The sequence below is a fragment of the Semicossyphus pulcher genome, unplaced genomic scaffold (assembly GCF_022749685.1).
Source record: "Semicossyphus pulcher isolate SPU_LCO1_2020_fin unplaced genomic scaffold, fSemPul1.0.p SCAF_9, whole genome shotgun sequence".
Lineage (NCBI taxonomy): Eukaryota > Metazoa > Chordata > Actinopteri > Labriformes > Labridae > Semicossyphus > Semicossyphus pulcher.
Window position 1 is genome coordinate 22,721,207 of NW_027211770.1, and position 14,566 is coordinate 22,735,772.

The 14,566-nt window shown below is 42.5% G+C and overlaps 2 protein-coding genes across 2 annotated transcripts; one reads left to right on the forward strand and one right to left on the reverse strand.

Moving 5' to 3' along the window:
* Nucleotides 1-1,200: 1,200 nt before the first annotated feature.
* Nucleotides 1,201-7,490, reverse strand: rps19 (ribosomal protein S19). The gene is made up of 6 exons (XM_069657072.1): nt 7,458-7,490; nt 6,654-6,724; nt 6,307-6,407; nt 4,486-4,669; nt 3,763-3,817; nt 1,201-1,254 (listed from the first exon to the last, which is right to left on the reverse strand). The coding sequence occupies exons 2-6, from the start codon at nt 6,722-6,724 to the stop codon at nt 1,225-1,227; spliced, it is 441 nt and encodes a 146-aa protein (XP_069513173.1). The 5' UTR covers nt 7,458-7,490; the 3' UTR covers nt 1,201-1,224.
* Nucleotides 7,491-10,256: 2,766 nt separating this feature from the next.
* On the forward strand, nt 10,257-13,654 carry LOC138583551 (adenosine receptor A1-like). Its single transcript, XM_069655408.1, has 3 exons — nt 10,257-10,615; nt 12,796-13,540; nt 13,595-13,654. Exons 1-3 carry the CDS (start codon nt 10,257-10,259, stop codon nt 13,652-13,654), a joined length of 1,164 nt encoding a protein of 387 aa, XP_069511509.1.
* Nucleotides 13,655-14,566: the final 912 nt, after the last annotated feature.

A 14,566-nucleotide genomic window follows, 5' to 3' on the forward strand; every position in this document is an offset into this window, starting at 1 on the left:
ATACAATTACAAATGCTACTGCTGTCAATACATGTGGAGGCACCTCAGAGGTAATCACCCCGTAGTGTATGTATGGCCATGATAGATATTCTATAGGCTTTGGCACCCTCTGCAGGATTTCAGAAGCACGGCCAAATTAAAGCAGTCAAGTGGTATTTCTGATTGGGCAATGTGCAACAGGATACTCCAAAGTGATGCTGCTTTCAAAGGCACAAAAGACTATATGAGCTTGACCAAAAGGATACATTATTTGTCTTTTAGTTTAAGACTAGTTTCAGGTTTAAATCGTAAACTTAAATGCCTATTTCGGCTGATTTATTTAGACGGACGAGGCATACCTGAATTTGCTTTATAGGCCTTTTAATGAACTCACCACACACACACACACACACACACACACAATTACATTTCCTGTTTACTTGACAGTTTTCCTAATGTTCCACTTTCCTTGGCAGTAATGGTGCAGTATTAATAAATGTAAAGCAGGTGTTTGATGATATCAGATTGAAAGGCTTCTTTAAGGATTGGTTGTTGGCGGTGCAAAACTCTAGGTGGCACTGTGGCCCTGAATGAGACAAATCATGACATCATTCCTTACCAAATATTGCGCTGCAAACAATGTAATGGCAATGTAATCATCTGCACGATTCTCCTTGGTTGTCATGGTTATATGGAATAATATGTACAAACTACACCTGATACATGACAGTAGCAGGGGGGGGAGATACATGCTCCAGAGGTATTGTTACAGTGGAGTGTTGGCCACTGGCTCCCAGGGTGCCTTTTCAAACTGCTTAATGAAACTGCACCCTGTGGTGAGCTTTTGCTGGTTAGAGGATATGAGGTCTGAAAACTCTACAACTAAATGGTCATTTTCTGCCCTTTAGACTAAATGACATTTAAACCAGGGATCCAGAAACCAGCAGTGATAATTTCATGCAAAAGCTCTTTCCTCTGGCAGCTCGGTTCATAATGTTACGACTAGAGCCTGGAGAAATAGCTCATCTGGTCAGCTATCTTCCATTTAATTTGGCTTCCCAACCTGAGCGCCAGTGAAAAATGAGCCAAATATCGACTCATTTAAAATTTGTAATAAAAGGATGTGTTATATTATTGCCACAAAATACCAAGCACAACATTACCGTCCTGTGGTTCATCTTCATTGCCAACACAGGTTAAAAAAACAAAGAGCACACAGCGTTTGACTTTCTCCAAAAAGATTTATTAAACAGTTTTCTTGTTTGCAGCTGCAACCTGTGGGGAAAACAAAACACAACATGAAGTATGTTCAGCAGACATGGTGTTCTGGTGGCTTTGACAACTTGCAGTTTTCTCATCAAAATTCAATCACTTGCTGGGGTGGGGGAAAAATGGCACTTCATAGTTTCATCATGCAGCTTCAGTTGGTGGAAATTATCCCCACTAAATATCAGTCGCGATCAAATGAAACTTCCCATCTGCTTAATAGTAGATTGGTTTACTGTTAATTTAAATTTCCCCAGCAAAGTAGTTTTGAACAGGAAATATGCAACTCGAGGGAACAAGATGTTATCAAAAACGTGATTTCAATTGGACTTCAGAGTGAACACAGTTTGAAAGGACCTCCTAGAGTTCCAGCTGCTGCCAGAAACATCATGAAAAGTCTGCTGGCAGTACATGGCACAAATCTTGCTTGCAAGAAAAAAAACGCAGCCCTCTTAATGTTTAGAAACTAGAACACATCAAGGATCCTTGAGAAGTTAGCACAGCCGCATCTACATGCTTGCTGCCAGTTCTGTGTAGCAGGTAGGCGGGGCTGGGCCCAGGTCTGCTCATCTGCATACTGCTCATTAGCATGGGTAAACAAGGAGAAAACCGGTGCCATACGGCGAACTTCCCAAGCATGAAATTCCCTCCTCATGTTTACCCCTTTTACCCTTGGATTATTACAACGCTGCTGCCTCTCTCCTGATTTTTGACAAGGCCCAACTGTTTTTTTTTTTCCCTTCAGTGAAAGCAAACAAACAATTCCAGTAACGTCACACAAGACAACACATTGGACTGGCAGAGGAAAATCTGCCCAAGGACAAGTGCTTTAAAAAGTCTTGCATGCTGAAGTGACACCGGGGCCGTGCAGTCCCACAACAGACAAGGTGTTGCATCAAAGCAGAGGGATGATATTTCTGTGATCACACTCCTAAGGCACCATGCCGGCTTCACCTGAACATCACATAAAATGCTAGAGCGTTTCACTAACAGGCTCCCTAGCCGTTGAATGACTAACATAGCAACTTCATGCTGGCCAGGCAAAGCCTGTTTTTCAGTGACTGACTAATACGGGAACATTGAAATTCTAGCAGGTCAGACATGGCTTTGGAAGGCTTACATACAGGCAAATAATGCTAAGTACTGCTCATGGTGGATTCATGTTGGGTCTCTTAATAATATAACAGTACGGTCTGTGTCTTGAGAACTTTGCTTATGGTTTGGCGCTATACAAATTAAATTTGATTACATTTGAATGATACATACTATATATTTAAAGTGCTGGGACATTTACCCTCTGAGTTATTTAACCACTGAGACAGCAGGAAACAAGTGTATGTATGGGGCGAAGGGTCTGGTGGGATTTCATTGCGAGTCAGCAGGATTGTTCATGGCTGCCAGACGACAGTGGTCCTCACCACTACAACAGACTTACATTTAGGAAATCCCCTTATTGAAATGGCCATGTTAGCACATCATCCAAGGCCATAATAGGACTACACACCATTTTGGCTGAGAGGCCTCTGTAGGTTAATCAGTAAAATGTAGGACTGTTTAAGTCTTAGTGGGGCTTAATTTGTTTCTTTGAACCCATTTCAAAGCAGTGCGTTGAAAAAATTAACATTGCATTGTGGTGAGGAATAAAAATGGAGGTACTGTGAAGGTGTTCTACATGAAGCAGTAAATCAGTTTTATGTTACAATTAAAATCAGAAGCTAAACAGCTTTTGTTCTTGTGATCGGATTAGAAGCAAGCTAAAGATGCAGTGGAGAGCCGGTGCGATCACTGCAGACGCTCACTAGAATTCATGCGCACCATCAGCACATGGACTTGCACGTTTCTGATGCCACCACATACATTTTTCTTGTGTGACGAACCTATTCAAACGCATAAAGACAACCCTTTTCATTGCCCGTCTCGCACTGTTTTTTGCCAACCCTGGTTATTTTAGTTTGTCCAGCTTGCCTCTTGAGTACCACAGGCTGTGAGTGCATGATGTTATGGTGTCAAAGACATAATCATGTACGAGTTAATGGACATATAGCACAAAGCTTTACACCCATAAGCTTAGGGGTACACAACACAAAGCATCAACTACTGCTTTATATGAATTTTGATCAGCACACTTCAGCCGCTCGTCTCAACATTACATGGCACTCAAATCTGTAAAAACAACTCAAGATGCACCTAGGCATCTCCCTAAATAGGGCGTGTTTTTTTAAGATGCTTTTTTTTTGCCATTTGCCATTATTTACAGGACAGCCAGGGAGAGACAGGAAATGTGGGAAGTAGAGAGTAGGGATGACATGCACCAAATGACTGGCAGGGAATCGAGCCTGCAATCGGTGTGTCGAGGACTGCATACTCTGTACGTGGGGCACCCGCTTTACCAACTGAGCTTCAACAGTGCCACAGATTTTTAAGTTATGTTTAGACCTACTAAATAACCAATTTCTCAAATCTAGTTAATCATGTGTATGTCAACAATACATGAGTGACGGCAGATTCGTGTCTCACCTGGCCGGCAATTCTATCCAGGTCTCTGGTTCCCTGGGAGGTTAGTCTGCGACCACTGAAAGAAACAGTGCAGAAAAAAATGTTCAGGAAGGAAAGAACATAATACATCAACCTACATAACTTGACAAAAAAATCGATACACAAAATGCTGAAGTCCTCCATAAGTACTTCTTTATACCACAGTGTTACAGTTAGCACAGTATTACAGTCAGGGAAAGCCACATATCAATTCCCCATCCATACACTCAGGCAAAAAGCACCCATTATTAACCCTGAAACAAAAGGCTTTTCAAAACTGAGTTTAATTTCCTGCCCACTTGCACTGAATAAAAACCACACAAATCAATTAGTCATCTCCATACAGTCTGATGAGATTTTTATTGCAGAGTGAGCTAGATTCAAGCTTATACATTTAAAGATTTCAGTTATCCAGCATCACATTAGTCGGTCTCTTAAATGTCACGGCTCTGCAAAAATTAAAATGCAGAGTATTGAGCACTGTTTGCGACAAAGATGGAGACAACTACTTACTGCCCACAGTAAAACAAACCATACCATGCATAGACCAACTAACACATGCAGTCATTTTAGACACTACACAAAATATCTTCTGCAAATCAGTTTTGCTCAAAAATTGCCAAGCAGGCAATTTACAAACACTTTGTTTACAAATCCATTAAAGCTTTTACAGTGAGGTCGCATCTGTTGGATAGAGGCACTTACCCATTGGGATCCTTCTCAATCATCTTGAGCAGCTCGAGGGCCTGCAGCACCTTACGAGCCACGTTCTTGGATCCTACGCTGTAGTGAGCAGGGCATACTCCGTTCCTCTGGCGACTTCCATAGATCTTGGTCATGGAGCCAACACCAGCACCTCCACGGAGGTACAGGTGGCGGACTGTGGATGCTGTGGAAGAGGAGAGAGATGAGGTTATTATGCTGCACCAACACCACTGTGTTGCTTTGAGGGTTTGCTCTCAACATGGTGAGATATAGACAGGATACAAGCTTGTGGTCAAAGTTTAGAATCATGACATAAAAATGAGCGAGCAGTGCCTTTCATATTACATGAGCATGGCACTCTGCTCTAGGGCATTTAACGTAACCATTGTGAGTCTTAACCGTTTTAGAAACTAAAACCAAATGATGAAAATATCACCCCCCTTCCTCTCTTGCTATTTACACCATTTAAGATATAAACGTGCAAACACTGCTGAAAAACGAGCCCAACTACTAGGTCTAAAGTAGCCATTAGGCATCAAGTACTTTAGTAAGACTTTTTAAAAGAGTTTAACTGTCTTGCATGACTAGATATCACCAGGGAGAAGTACTTTAGTGTACCGTTTAACCAGGTCCTCATCTTTCTTACAAACACCAGTCTACAGGCCAGTTTAAGACAATTTGAACTAATGTGGAATCAAAGCAGTTTTTTGCCAACATACTGTATATGAAGCCATGTAAACCCACACTGCATTTGAAATATTGCAATCGCAGCCACATATCTAAACTTTGGTTAGGCGATGTAAAAAGGTAACAGGTCTTCTGGGAGCACGCAAGCTTCCAACACCAGCATGTGGATGAATAAAACTGCTCTGAACAGAGCTTCTCATAAGCCAACAAACTCATTAAGCCCTGCTGCTTACTTTAATATCACTGTTTAAGCCTAATAAAAAAGATTTGATTAGCAAGTAGCAATTTAATATGCTGGACCATTTTACGACCACTAGCCTCCACTTTACAACAATTTGAACGTGATGATAGAGAAATGTGCCAATCCGTCTCCATCAGTCCTGCTCCCACATGCTCTATTAAATTTGTTTGTGATGCGAGAAGAGTTTCATCCTCAGAGTTTGCCAAATGAAAAAAAAGAAGAAGAAAAGACACACAATGCTTTGCATTGCTTGCACAGGCAGGGACATCCTTATAAGACCGGTAACTTCAGTTATACAGTTGGCAGTATTTTAATGAGTAAATCTGTGCAGTAGACCAAAAGTCCAATCGAACTGCTTCTTTTTCCATATATACCTACGGACGTCTATGGGCTAGCCACTGTGCTTTGAACAGCAGAGCCATCTCGAAGACATTTTGCATATCAGATACCCCAAGCCATGTTTAACAGATAAAAAAAAAAAGTTGTAATGAAACTTCAGTTACATGAGCTGAAGTACATATTTTTCAACTTCATATATCTTAGCCACAGTTTACACATTTATTTATCTCCCAGTGAGACATTTTTTATCCTTGTTGTGTATGAAGTTGATGTCAATATCTAAATTATCCCTGCAATTTAGCAGATAGTGTATATAATAGAACTGCATGAAAATGCAAAGCCTGTAAATGTGCACTATGTTCAAATGCTTATTGTTAGGGGACATTCTCCCAGACACCCCCTTTCTAGCTACTCTACATCTTTTTCTGGAAAGCCCTATATGGGGTATAACTAGTTAAAACCAACATGGGATTTATATATTTATATAGTGTTGTCTTCCTAGTGTCAAAGAAATCACAGCAGCTTGACACCCACATGAGAAGTATTTGACTTACCGGCTCTGATGTAGAACCAGTTTTCATCACTGGGGGCCAGCTCTTTGTGCTTGCCCAGCTTGACGAGGTCCACCCAGTCAGGCACCTTCAGCTTTCCTGACCTGGGGACAGTCCAGAAGTGTCAGCATGAGCTACACCACAATGCAGACAGACAAACACTTTGAAACACAAGTGCCATAAGTTTCTGTAATATAGCTCTGTTCTGGACAAGGCATACAACTAAATAGGGGATACATTGTAGTAAAGAAGGGTGTGACAAATATTACTGAAAACTACATTTACCTTATCACTCAAGGGGTCAGATTATATTGAAATGCAAAGAATAAAGTTGGAAGAAAGTCACTCACTTCTTCAGGAATGCCGCCAGGGCACGGACAAACTCCTGCTGGTTGACGTCTTTAACTGTGACACCCGGCATCTAAGGAAGATATTGAAGCGCAACTTTACATTAAATAACTACGGACATTTACTAGGCATACGAGTTTGATGCTCTCATCTAGTTGTCCCTGACCAGTAGCAGTTGCATGATTTAACGAAGGCATCAACTTCGGTGTGATCTACTACGGGTTGATATGACTGGCCCGCAAACCTTAAAATGATGATATTACAAACAACGAAAAGCTAATTAATCAATAACAGCAGCGAGCAATTGATTAAGGGCTCTGTGTAGGTGAGGGCTCCAGCTTACACGCTTTCAACCGGCGTTAGCATGTCTTCCATTAGCGCTTACTTCGAGCTAACGTTACCAGACCGTCTCATGATGAGCTGCACTTTGCAGTGAACCATAACAATTTAATAAAAACAACTCAGTGGGATCTCACTGCACTGCAAGCGATATCGGTTTTGAATATATGCATATAAATACTAAGTTTAAGCAATAAATGGAGAGATAAATTGAGAATGCTAGCAACAAGCTAGCAGGCCTCAACGAGGTAGCATGGGGGCAGCCATTACCAACAGACCTGTAGTGCGAGCGCAACATTTTGGCTAAATCCTTAAAAACAAATAACCACGTATAAAAACCTTAAGCAGAGCTCAACCATTGTATTCGTCTGTACTTTAAACCCTACCTGAACACGTTTCGAGGGTAATAGTTAAGGATTTGAAGCTATTTAATGTCATATATTCGAGGAAGGAAAATAGCGCTTTACCTCGCTTGTGGACAGCGATGAGAAGAGGGTGGAACGGGGTTTCCAACCCGTGTTAAAACGGGCAAATCTCGTTCCATTACGCGAGACTGGGGCGTTGTTTATTCCACCGATGCAGCTCATCACATCACATCAGTTTACTGAGCACAGTGAAAGAAAATCAAAGAAAGGCACAAACCAAATTATTGATTGTCTTTGTCTTCCCATCTCTCATATTTAGTGGGATTTATCCGTCGCTGTTATTATCCTAAACTATTAAAACAGATTTATAAATATGCTTAAATAAACCATAAATGGCAAAGGTGTTAATTTGAGATAAACACTGGTGCCATAGGCATAACCTTTAAACAGGGGGCACACATAAAGAATACATTTATTTTAATACTATTTACTCATTATGATTCTTCTTGTGTAATCCGCAATTGCTCTGCCCTCCTCTGGGTCTCCACTTCCACAGTTAACAACTAACATGCTCCGGAAGCCATATTTAAAATTGCAGCAGGCAAAACTTATTTTAATCTCTGTGTTTAATTGCTTTGTGGGTATGTTTTTGTGAAATGGAGCCCCCTCGATTGGGTTCAGCGTGCCCCTGCCTGGAGCTCCTCCCTTTTGGCAGACAGTGGGAGAATGATTTGTATAAACACTGATATGCTTGGATGATTTTTTGGAAATATAGGCATATTTTCCACAGTCAGCCCTGTGGTTCAATGGTCATTTGCATGTAAAAACTATAGCAAACATTTTGAGCACACCAAACTCATTTTTATTGGAGTAGCTCCAGGCTGTGTCTCTTAGTTGTCAATAGAGCTTTATAATATTTATCTTTTTGTTGGAGTGTATTGTCTATTATTGTGTGAACTGTTCAAGGTCACAGGTATAACATGGGTAATGTAAAGTAGAAGCCTAAAGGTATATTCTTTATTAAGGGCATGCATTCTATCTGTTTTGGCTGAGCAATATAGTTCCATTACTGGGGCTGTCTGCTTATTTGGTTTCATACAAAAAAATGCCTTTAGATAAGACAGTGTAAAAACGGCTTTGATATCTTGTGCTCACTCCATCAAAAAGCACATTGCCTCTGAAGTTAAGCACTACCTCTTTTTTTCTTTTGTCTCTCTCAAATTGAGTTTTTTTTCTTTCTTTAAGAACAAAGAATAGACCAGATTCTGTTCATGTGTGTCCGTGCTCATATGTGTTTCTTTTATTTACATATTTCCCTGGCTGGCAGAAGTGATGTTGCCCTTTGCACATCTCAGATGGAAAGGGCAGCCATGCTCCAACATTGACACAATTGATATGTTTGCAGAGACAGGAGAGCGAGATAGAAGGCAGGTGGATAAGCAGCAGTTTATGAATCAGGTTCACTCTGTCAGAGGGGGCAGACAGTTTAGAGTGAGAGGTGAGACGCAGACAGATAGAGATCCTAGAGGGAAATAAAAGGCAGAGCAAGTCATACAGAGGATAGATTATAGAGCTTTGTATAAACTATCTGTGTCATCGCAGGGCTTCACACCAGGTAACTCTTCTTTTTTATCTTAATTTACTTCTTTGACATCAAAGCACCCGCACTCTTCTGCTCTCTAAAAAGGTTCGACCACTCTGAAAGGTTTGGCCCTGTCGCTTCAATGTTGTTTCAAAGAGATAAATTGATTAATTAAGGCAATTAATTACACTGGGAGTGACCGGCCTCCATCTTGGAATGAAAAACTCGCATAAGGTGGATTAAACTCCATTAATTACTTCAGTAAATCAATTTGGCTGAGGCCCTTCAAGTGGTGAGACAGGAGACAACTGTGTAAAGTGATTATGACGCGGTATAAAGAGGTTATTTCAGCCCGTCGTGATTATTATGGAAAAGTGACGACTACAACACGAAATGTTCTGCAAAGGTCAAACCAATTACGTGGAATGGACAGGTGTCGTATTGCTGCAGCAAATCTGCTATTTCAATATTTATCATTTGAATTTTATGCAAGACTTTGTTTGAAAATGTACTGAAATTAGCTGTCAATCATTTTTGAATGCTGGAAATTACTCATAGGAAGAGTGTGTGCTTGGGCGATTGAGTGCTAGTGTTCATGTATTTACTCATTTAAGTCTAGGCCTATTTGTGTTTAAAGAGCATGAGCGTGCAAAATGATGCATGTAGGGCCGAAAGGGAGCAGGGGGGCAAAACAAAGAGGAGTAAAAAGCGACGAGAACAGAGAGTGTGAACAGTATGTTGCCACCCAACGCGCTGCTTGTTGCTCTCTGTTTGCATGGTGCTCACATCCTCAGCGGAGAACTTCTGTCAAGTCTGGTCTGGCCTGACCTTTTCACTCTCCAGGCACGTTTACAGCTCTCCAATACCTATCAAAATATCTGCTCTCTCGCCGCTCGTCTCTGCCCTAAGCACAATCTTGCATCACATTCTCCATCCATTCCACATCTGTACTGTCTCCCTCTCTGGCTGTTTCATTATTCTGACCTACACCCCTATGCTTACCCTTAAAATCTCCCATCTTTTGTCACTCCAATCTCATTTGTATTCCTTTTATTTTTTGTCTGTCTTTATGTTGGGCCCTTCCCTTGAGAAAGTGTAATGCTGCAGGGTCCGTCTTTGCAGAAACAGACACGTGGGAAAATAGGGCAAGTGTGGCAAATAGAGTAGGAGTGAATGAGGCTTTATTTGCATAAGTAGTTCTGCTCTTTAACATTATTATCATAATGTCTTTTAAAACTGTAGTCAAATATATTCCATCCCTTTATCAATCTCCATCTCTCTTTATTTTTCCTTTATCTCCTCCAGACATGGAGGAATTCATGTGGCTGTACTCCCTGTGCCAGTGTGCAGTGTCTGTATCTATAATTGTGGTGAGTGTGAGGCTGTGCATTGTGGTCAGTGGCAGCGGTTCAGCAGTAGACGTCCAGGAGAGAACCAACGTCGTCCAGCCCAAACCAGGGAGTGTGTCATGCTGTCTGCGGCTGTGCCTTGGCTGGGTGGGGGCTATCGGCGGTGCAGTCGGGGTCCCTGTGAATGTGTTGCTCAACCTGCGAACTCCACAGTGTCTGTACACCTGCATAACCTTGGTGTGCTGCCCCCTGCTGGTGAGGCAGTTCACCATGTTCCTGCTGATGCTGCTTACGCTGGATGCCCACTTGTTGCATCACCTGGCGGGCAGGTGAGTCCAAAAACAGTTGAATATGTTCAAGTATAAAATGTGAGTTAAAGTGGAAACATGTCTGTCATGTATTAACTTGGTACAAATAAAACCTTACATATAAGCAGTGTCCCAGTGACCCTGGAGCTGCAGCCTTCTAAGGAGCCTAACCTATTATTTTAAAGATGATTTGTTTCAAGGGTCCTTTTCTTTTTTTAAACATGTATAATGCTAGCTATTCGACTGAGTTGAAACCAATGACTGTATAAATAGATGGACAACGCGTCTCCAGCTGCTCTCATTGTACGAAATTGATGCCAAAATAGTCCCTGTGAATGGCCCTGCCATCTTACGATGGTGACGTCATTTGGAGCCAGAGTCTGCGCAGTGCAGAGATCAGCGGGTGACGCCGCCGTAGCCACTTCCGCTAACCAAAACACACACTTAACAAAAAAACATCAAGGATCTAATTCGTCAGCCCGTTTAACAGCTGAACAGCTTCTTGTGTTGGTCTGAAGCAGACGTGTAAAAATGTATTTGCCGTGTATTTTGATTTTATAGTTTGACTCATGTCCCATCTGTTAACATGGAGGAGGCGGGCTTTATGACCTATACTGCAGCCAGTCAGCAGGGGGCGATAGAGATGTTTTGGCTTCACTTTTAGGGAGTTGTCATGTCATCTTTTTATACAGTCTGTGGTTGAAACCAAAAACTTCTCGCCATCTCGTTTGGAGCTCAATGAATCTCGGGATATGTTGGGCTCCTTCAGATGCACCCGATGGACACATTTATCGGCCGCATCTGAAGCAGCCTTGGAATTGGGACAGCCTTCGATGCGCTGCTGTGACGCAATTGGCATTCAAATACATCCTGCGAAGGCTGCAGTCCCTGGATTGGGACACAGCTATAGTTATAAATACCTCACATTAGATCGGAAGGATATATTCTGTAAATTACAATTATATACATGCTTTACTTTCCTATGCGTAGGAGAGGGTGAATATGTGGGAGGCAAGAGTCAACAAACACTCTTGAGCTTGTTTGCAGCAGCATAGGAGAAAATCAATATAAGGGCATGAGGGGAAAAAAAGCAGCAAACGTGTAGATGTGCCGTTATATGGCACACTGTTAAATCAAACCAGGCTGCTTGTTCAATGCTCATAGGGCTGTTTTTATATTACACACTGCTTATACTGCCATGCCAGAGACAGGGGTGAGTAAATATCAATAAGCTCTGGCGTGCTGTTTGATTGACAGTGACCTACAAATCCATCCTTTCAGAATAAGAGAGTCATTATTATGTCTTCTCAATCAGTGAACCAGTTTGTTCGAGCGAGATGGGATTTTTATGAACCACATTCATTATGATTTTCAAGAGGACCCACTTGTGGTAAATTAAGGAGCTCGCTCACAAATTGAGGATATTACAGCTGTTAGATCAGATCTTTTCCCAAAGTCAGAAAGTCATTTTTAAATCCAAATACACTTTTCTTGTTAGGAGTAAGGTCATTTTGCCTTGTGGTTGTTACTGACAGATAAGAGCACAGGCGGTATAGGATAGTAAAAACTTTAAAGTTGTAATCTCGAAGAGCTCAGTTTTGTTGTCTTTGGCGGCACCTTTGGCGATAAACGGCAATTGCCGGAGCACACTTCCCAGATATCCCGACAGTCTTGCATGTCTGAGGTCCACGGTTGGCTCCGGTTGTAACTCTTGATTTTCCTCGCTGACGGTCGCTTTCCTTTTTAGACTGTTTGCCTTCATCTGAGCGTCGAATTTGTTTCTTTTTCTTTCTATTTTCACTTATTTTTGAAGTTGTATCTGTAGTCATCGATCTTTTCTTTGTTTGTTCAGCCATAGTAGATTACTGTTTACTTGCAACACTTGCAGAGACCGTAAAAGCAGCCGCTTAGCTCCGCCTACCCTCTCTGGCAGACCAACCACTGCTGGGTGATGGAAAATGCGTCACTAACTGGGCGCCGCTTGTGATTTTTTCCGCAAAAGTCGCAATAGACATCCAGTCTGTAATACTGCTCACTGCTTTCTTCAGTGGGCCATAGGCTCAATCACCATCGTCTTACCTCATTGGGCGATAGATAGTGACATTTATTTACATGAACATTTTCAAGATTATCACTTTAAAAGGACTCATTCATGAGAGTACAGTTTGGGTATAACGTAATTTTATTACATCCACATGCAGGTACACTTCAGTGATGACCCGTCAGCGCGCTCTGTGCGTGGTTCTGCTCTGCTGGGTGGTCTCCGTCCTCTCCTCCTTCGCCCAGTTCATCGGCTCAGACGTCATCCACACATGGACGAACGGCGGCACCGGCTCGGGCACGGCTGGCCACGAGCTGAACGACAACTTCACCACCTCTTTACCCACTTTCATCCCCACCCCACCGCCAAAGTATCACCATGCGCGCAAGGTCATTGGACAGTACCTTCCGTACGGAGGCTTCCTGTCAAAGTTTTACGTGGAGGACAATCACAACTTCACCTACGCTGAGATCCACAGCAGCCACTGGGGAGTGTGCGCCCCTGATACAATATTAAGCCCTGAGTTCTTGGTCTATGTGCATGGTTTGACAGTGTTCCTGCTGCCCTTGGTTTGCCTGCTGGCTGTCTACCTTGAGCTGCTCTGCACCAAGCCAAGTACGACCCCTTTTAGTCATGCAGATCCCCCTAAACAGGACTCCAGCCGGGTCCGTTCCCTTGCTTTATCCCTCTCCCTTTTAGTTGTGCTGTGCCTGCCGCTGCACATTATCCACGCTCTCTTGCTTTTCCACCCCAACACCAATCTCCCTGCCTGGGCTCATGTAGTCGCAGCGTTCCTCTTCCACCTGTACGGCCTCATGCCCCAGATCCTCTTCACTCCGCTTCGGAAACGGGAAGGGGAAGAGCGGGTATCTTTTCCTCTTTCTGTTCCTCACCTTCCACCTGCGGTCGCATCAGGGAGAGGGAAGTGCGTGCGTATGGCTCTGTGTGAGGCGGTGCAGGCCGCTCCGTGGGCTTCAGCCAAACACTCGCTTAAGGCCAAAGTGTGCCCAGAGGTCTGAATATTTTCACGCAGTTATATAGGGATGCACGATATTTGATTTTTTGCTGATATCCGATATTTTCCAACCCTTTTTGTTGATTTCGATACCGATATATTAGGCATGTTTTTTCCAAGTCTCCCATGTAGCGTAATTGATACCATGCCTACTCTTATTGTAGTGGCCAAAAACTGCCATACCCTTCTTCACGCTTGACAGAAGAGGCATTGTACAAAAGGTCACGTGTCTGATCACTCATGTTTCTGAGCGCACCTGAATGCAGCATCCCCCCGAAACACGGCAGTGAGGGAGACATGCCCGGACTTGATTACTACACCTACTACGGAGAAATCAGTGATTGCTGACGGACTCTTTTTATCCTGTGTGCGTGCACGAATATGTAAGTTAGTTTTGCACTGATGTTTATGTTCAGCGTGTTTGATAGTGTTAAATTAAAAAACGGTGAAATTACGATATTGTGTTAGCTAGTAATGAGTTGTGAAGTTGTTTAACTTCTATTCATTGGCTCGAGTTTCTGTGACTTTTCAGTCTTTATTTGTATATTGTTGAGAGCTTTGCACAGGCAGTGCGCGCACACACTCGTGCCGAGTTAATTTCGTAGCATTACTTCAAGCTTTTTTAGGGAGTCATCGAGCATTTGGGCAGAATTAAAGCGTTGTTTTATCAGCGGAAAATATTGGCAGACATACCGATATGTCATTTTCAAGCCATTATCTGCAGATACCGATATCGTGCCGATAATATCGTGCATCCCTACTGTTATATAACTCAGGAAAAATCTAAGACAAGCTTGCACACTGAAGAAAAATAATCATATCCCTGTTTGTTGTTGGCTTTTTAACTAATCAGCAGGCTCGTGTACACACGTCAGAGTAATGCTGCAAATGAAAAGGCCAGTTAATTACCAGGTCC

Excerpts from the sequence above, each read along its gene's own strand:
- rps19 (XM_069657072.1), bottom strand. The coding sequence starts at position 6,724 with ATGCCGGGTGTCACAGTTAAAGACGTCAACCAGCAGGAGTTTGTCCGT. Across the intron at positions 6,408-6,653 it reads CTGGCGGCATTCCTGAAGAA|GTCAGGAAAGCTGAAGGTGC; the intron begins GTGAGTGACTTT and ends GACTGTCCCCAG. Across the intron at positions 4,670-6,306 it reads CTGGTTCTACATCAGAGCCG|CATCCACAGTCCGCCACCTG; the intron begins GTAAGTCAAATA and ends CCTCTTCCACAG.
- LOC138583551 (XM_069655408.1), top strand. The coding sequence starts at position 10,257 with ATGTGGCTGTACTCCCTGTGCCAGTGTGCAGTGTCTGTATCTATAATT. Across the intron at positions 10,616-12,795 it reads TTGCATCACCTGGCGGGCAG|GTACACTTCAGTGATGACCC; the intron begins GTGAGTCCAAAA and ends ATCCACATGCAG. Across the intron at positions 13,541-13,594 it reads TTCCTCACCTTCCACCTGCG|GCCGCTCCGTGGGCTTCAGC; the intron begins GTCGCATCAGGG and ends GAGGCGGTGCAG.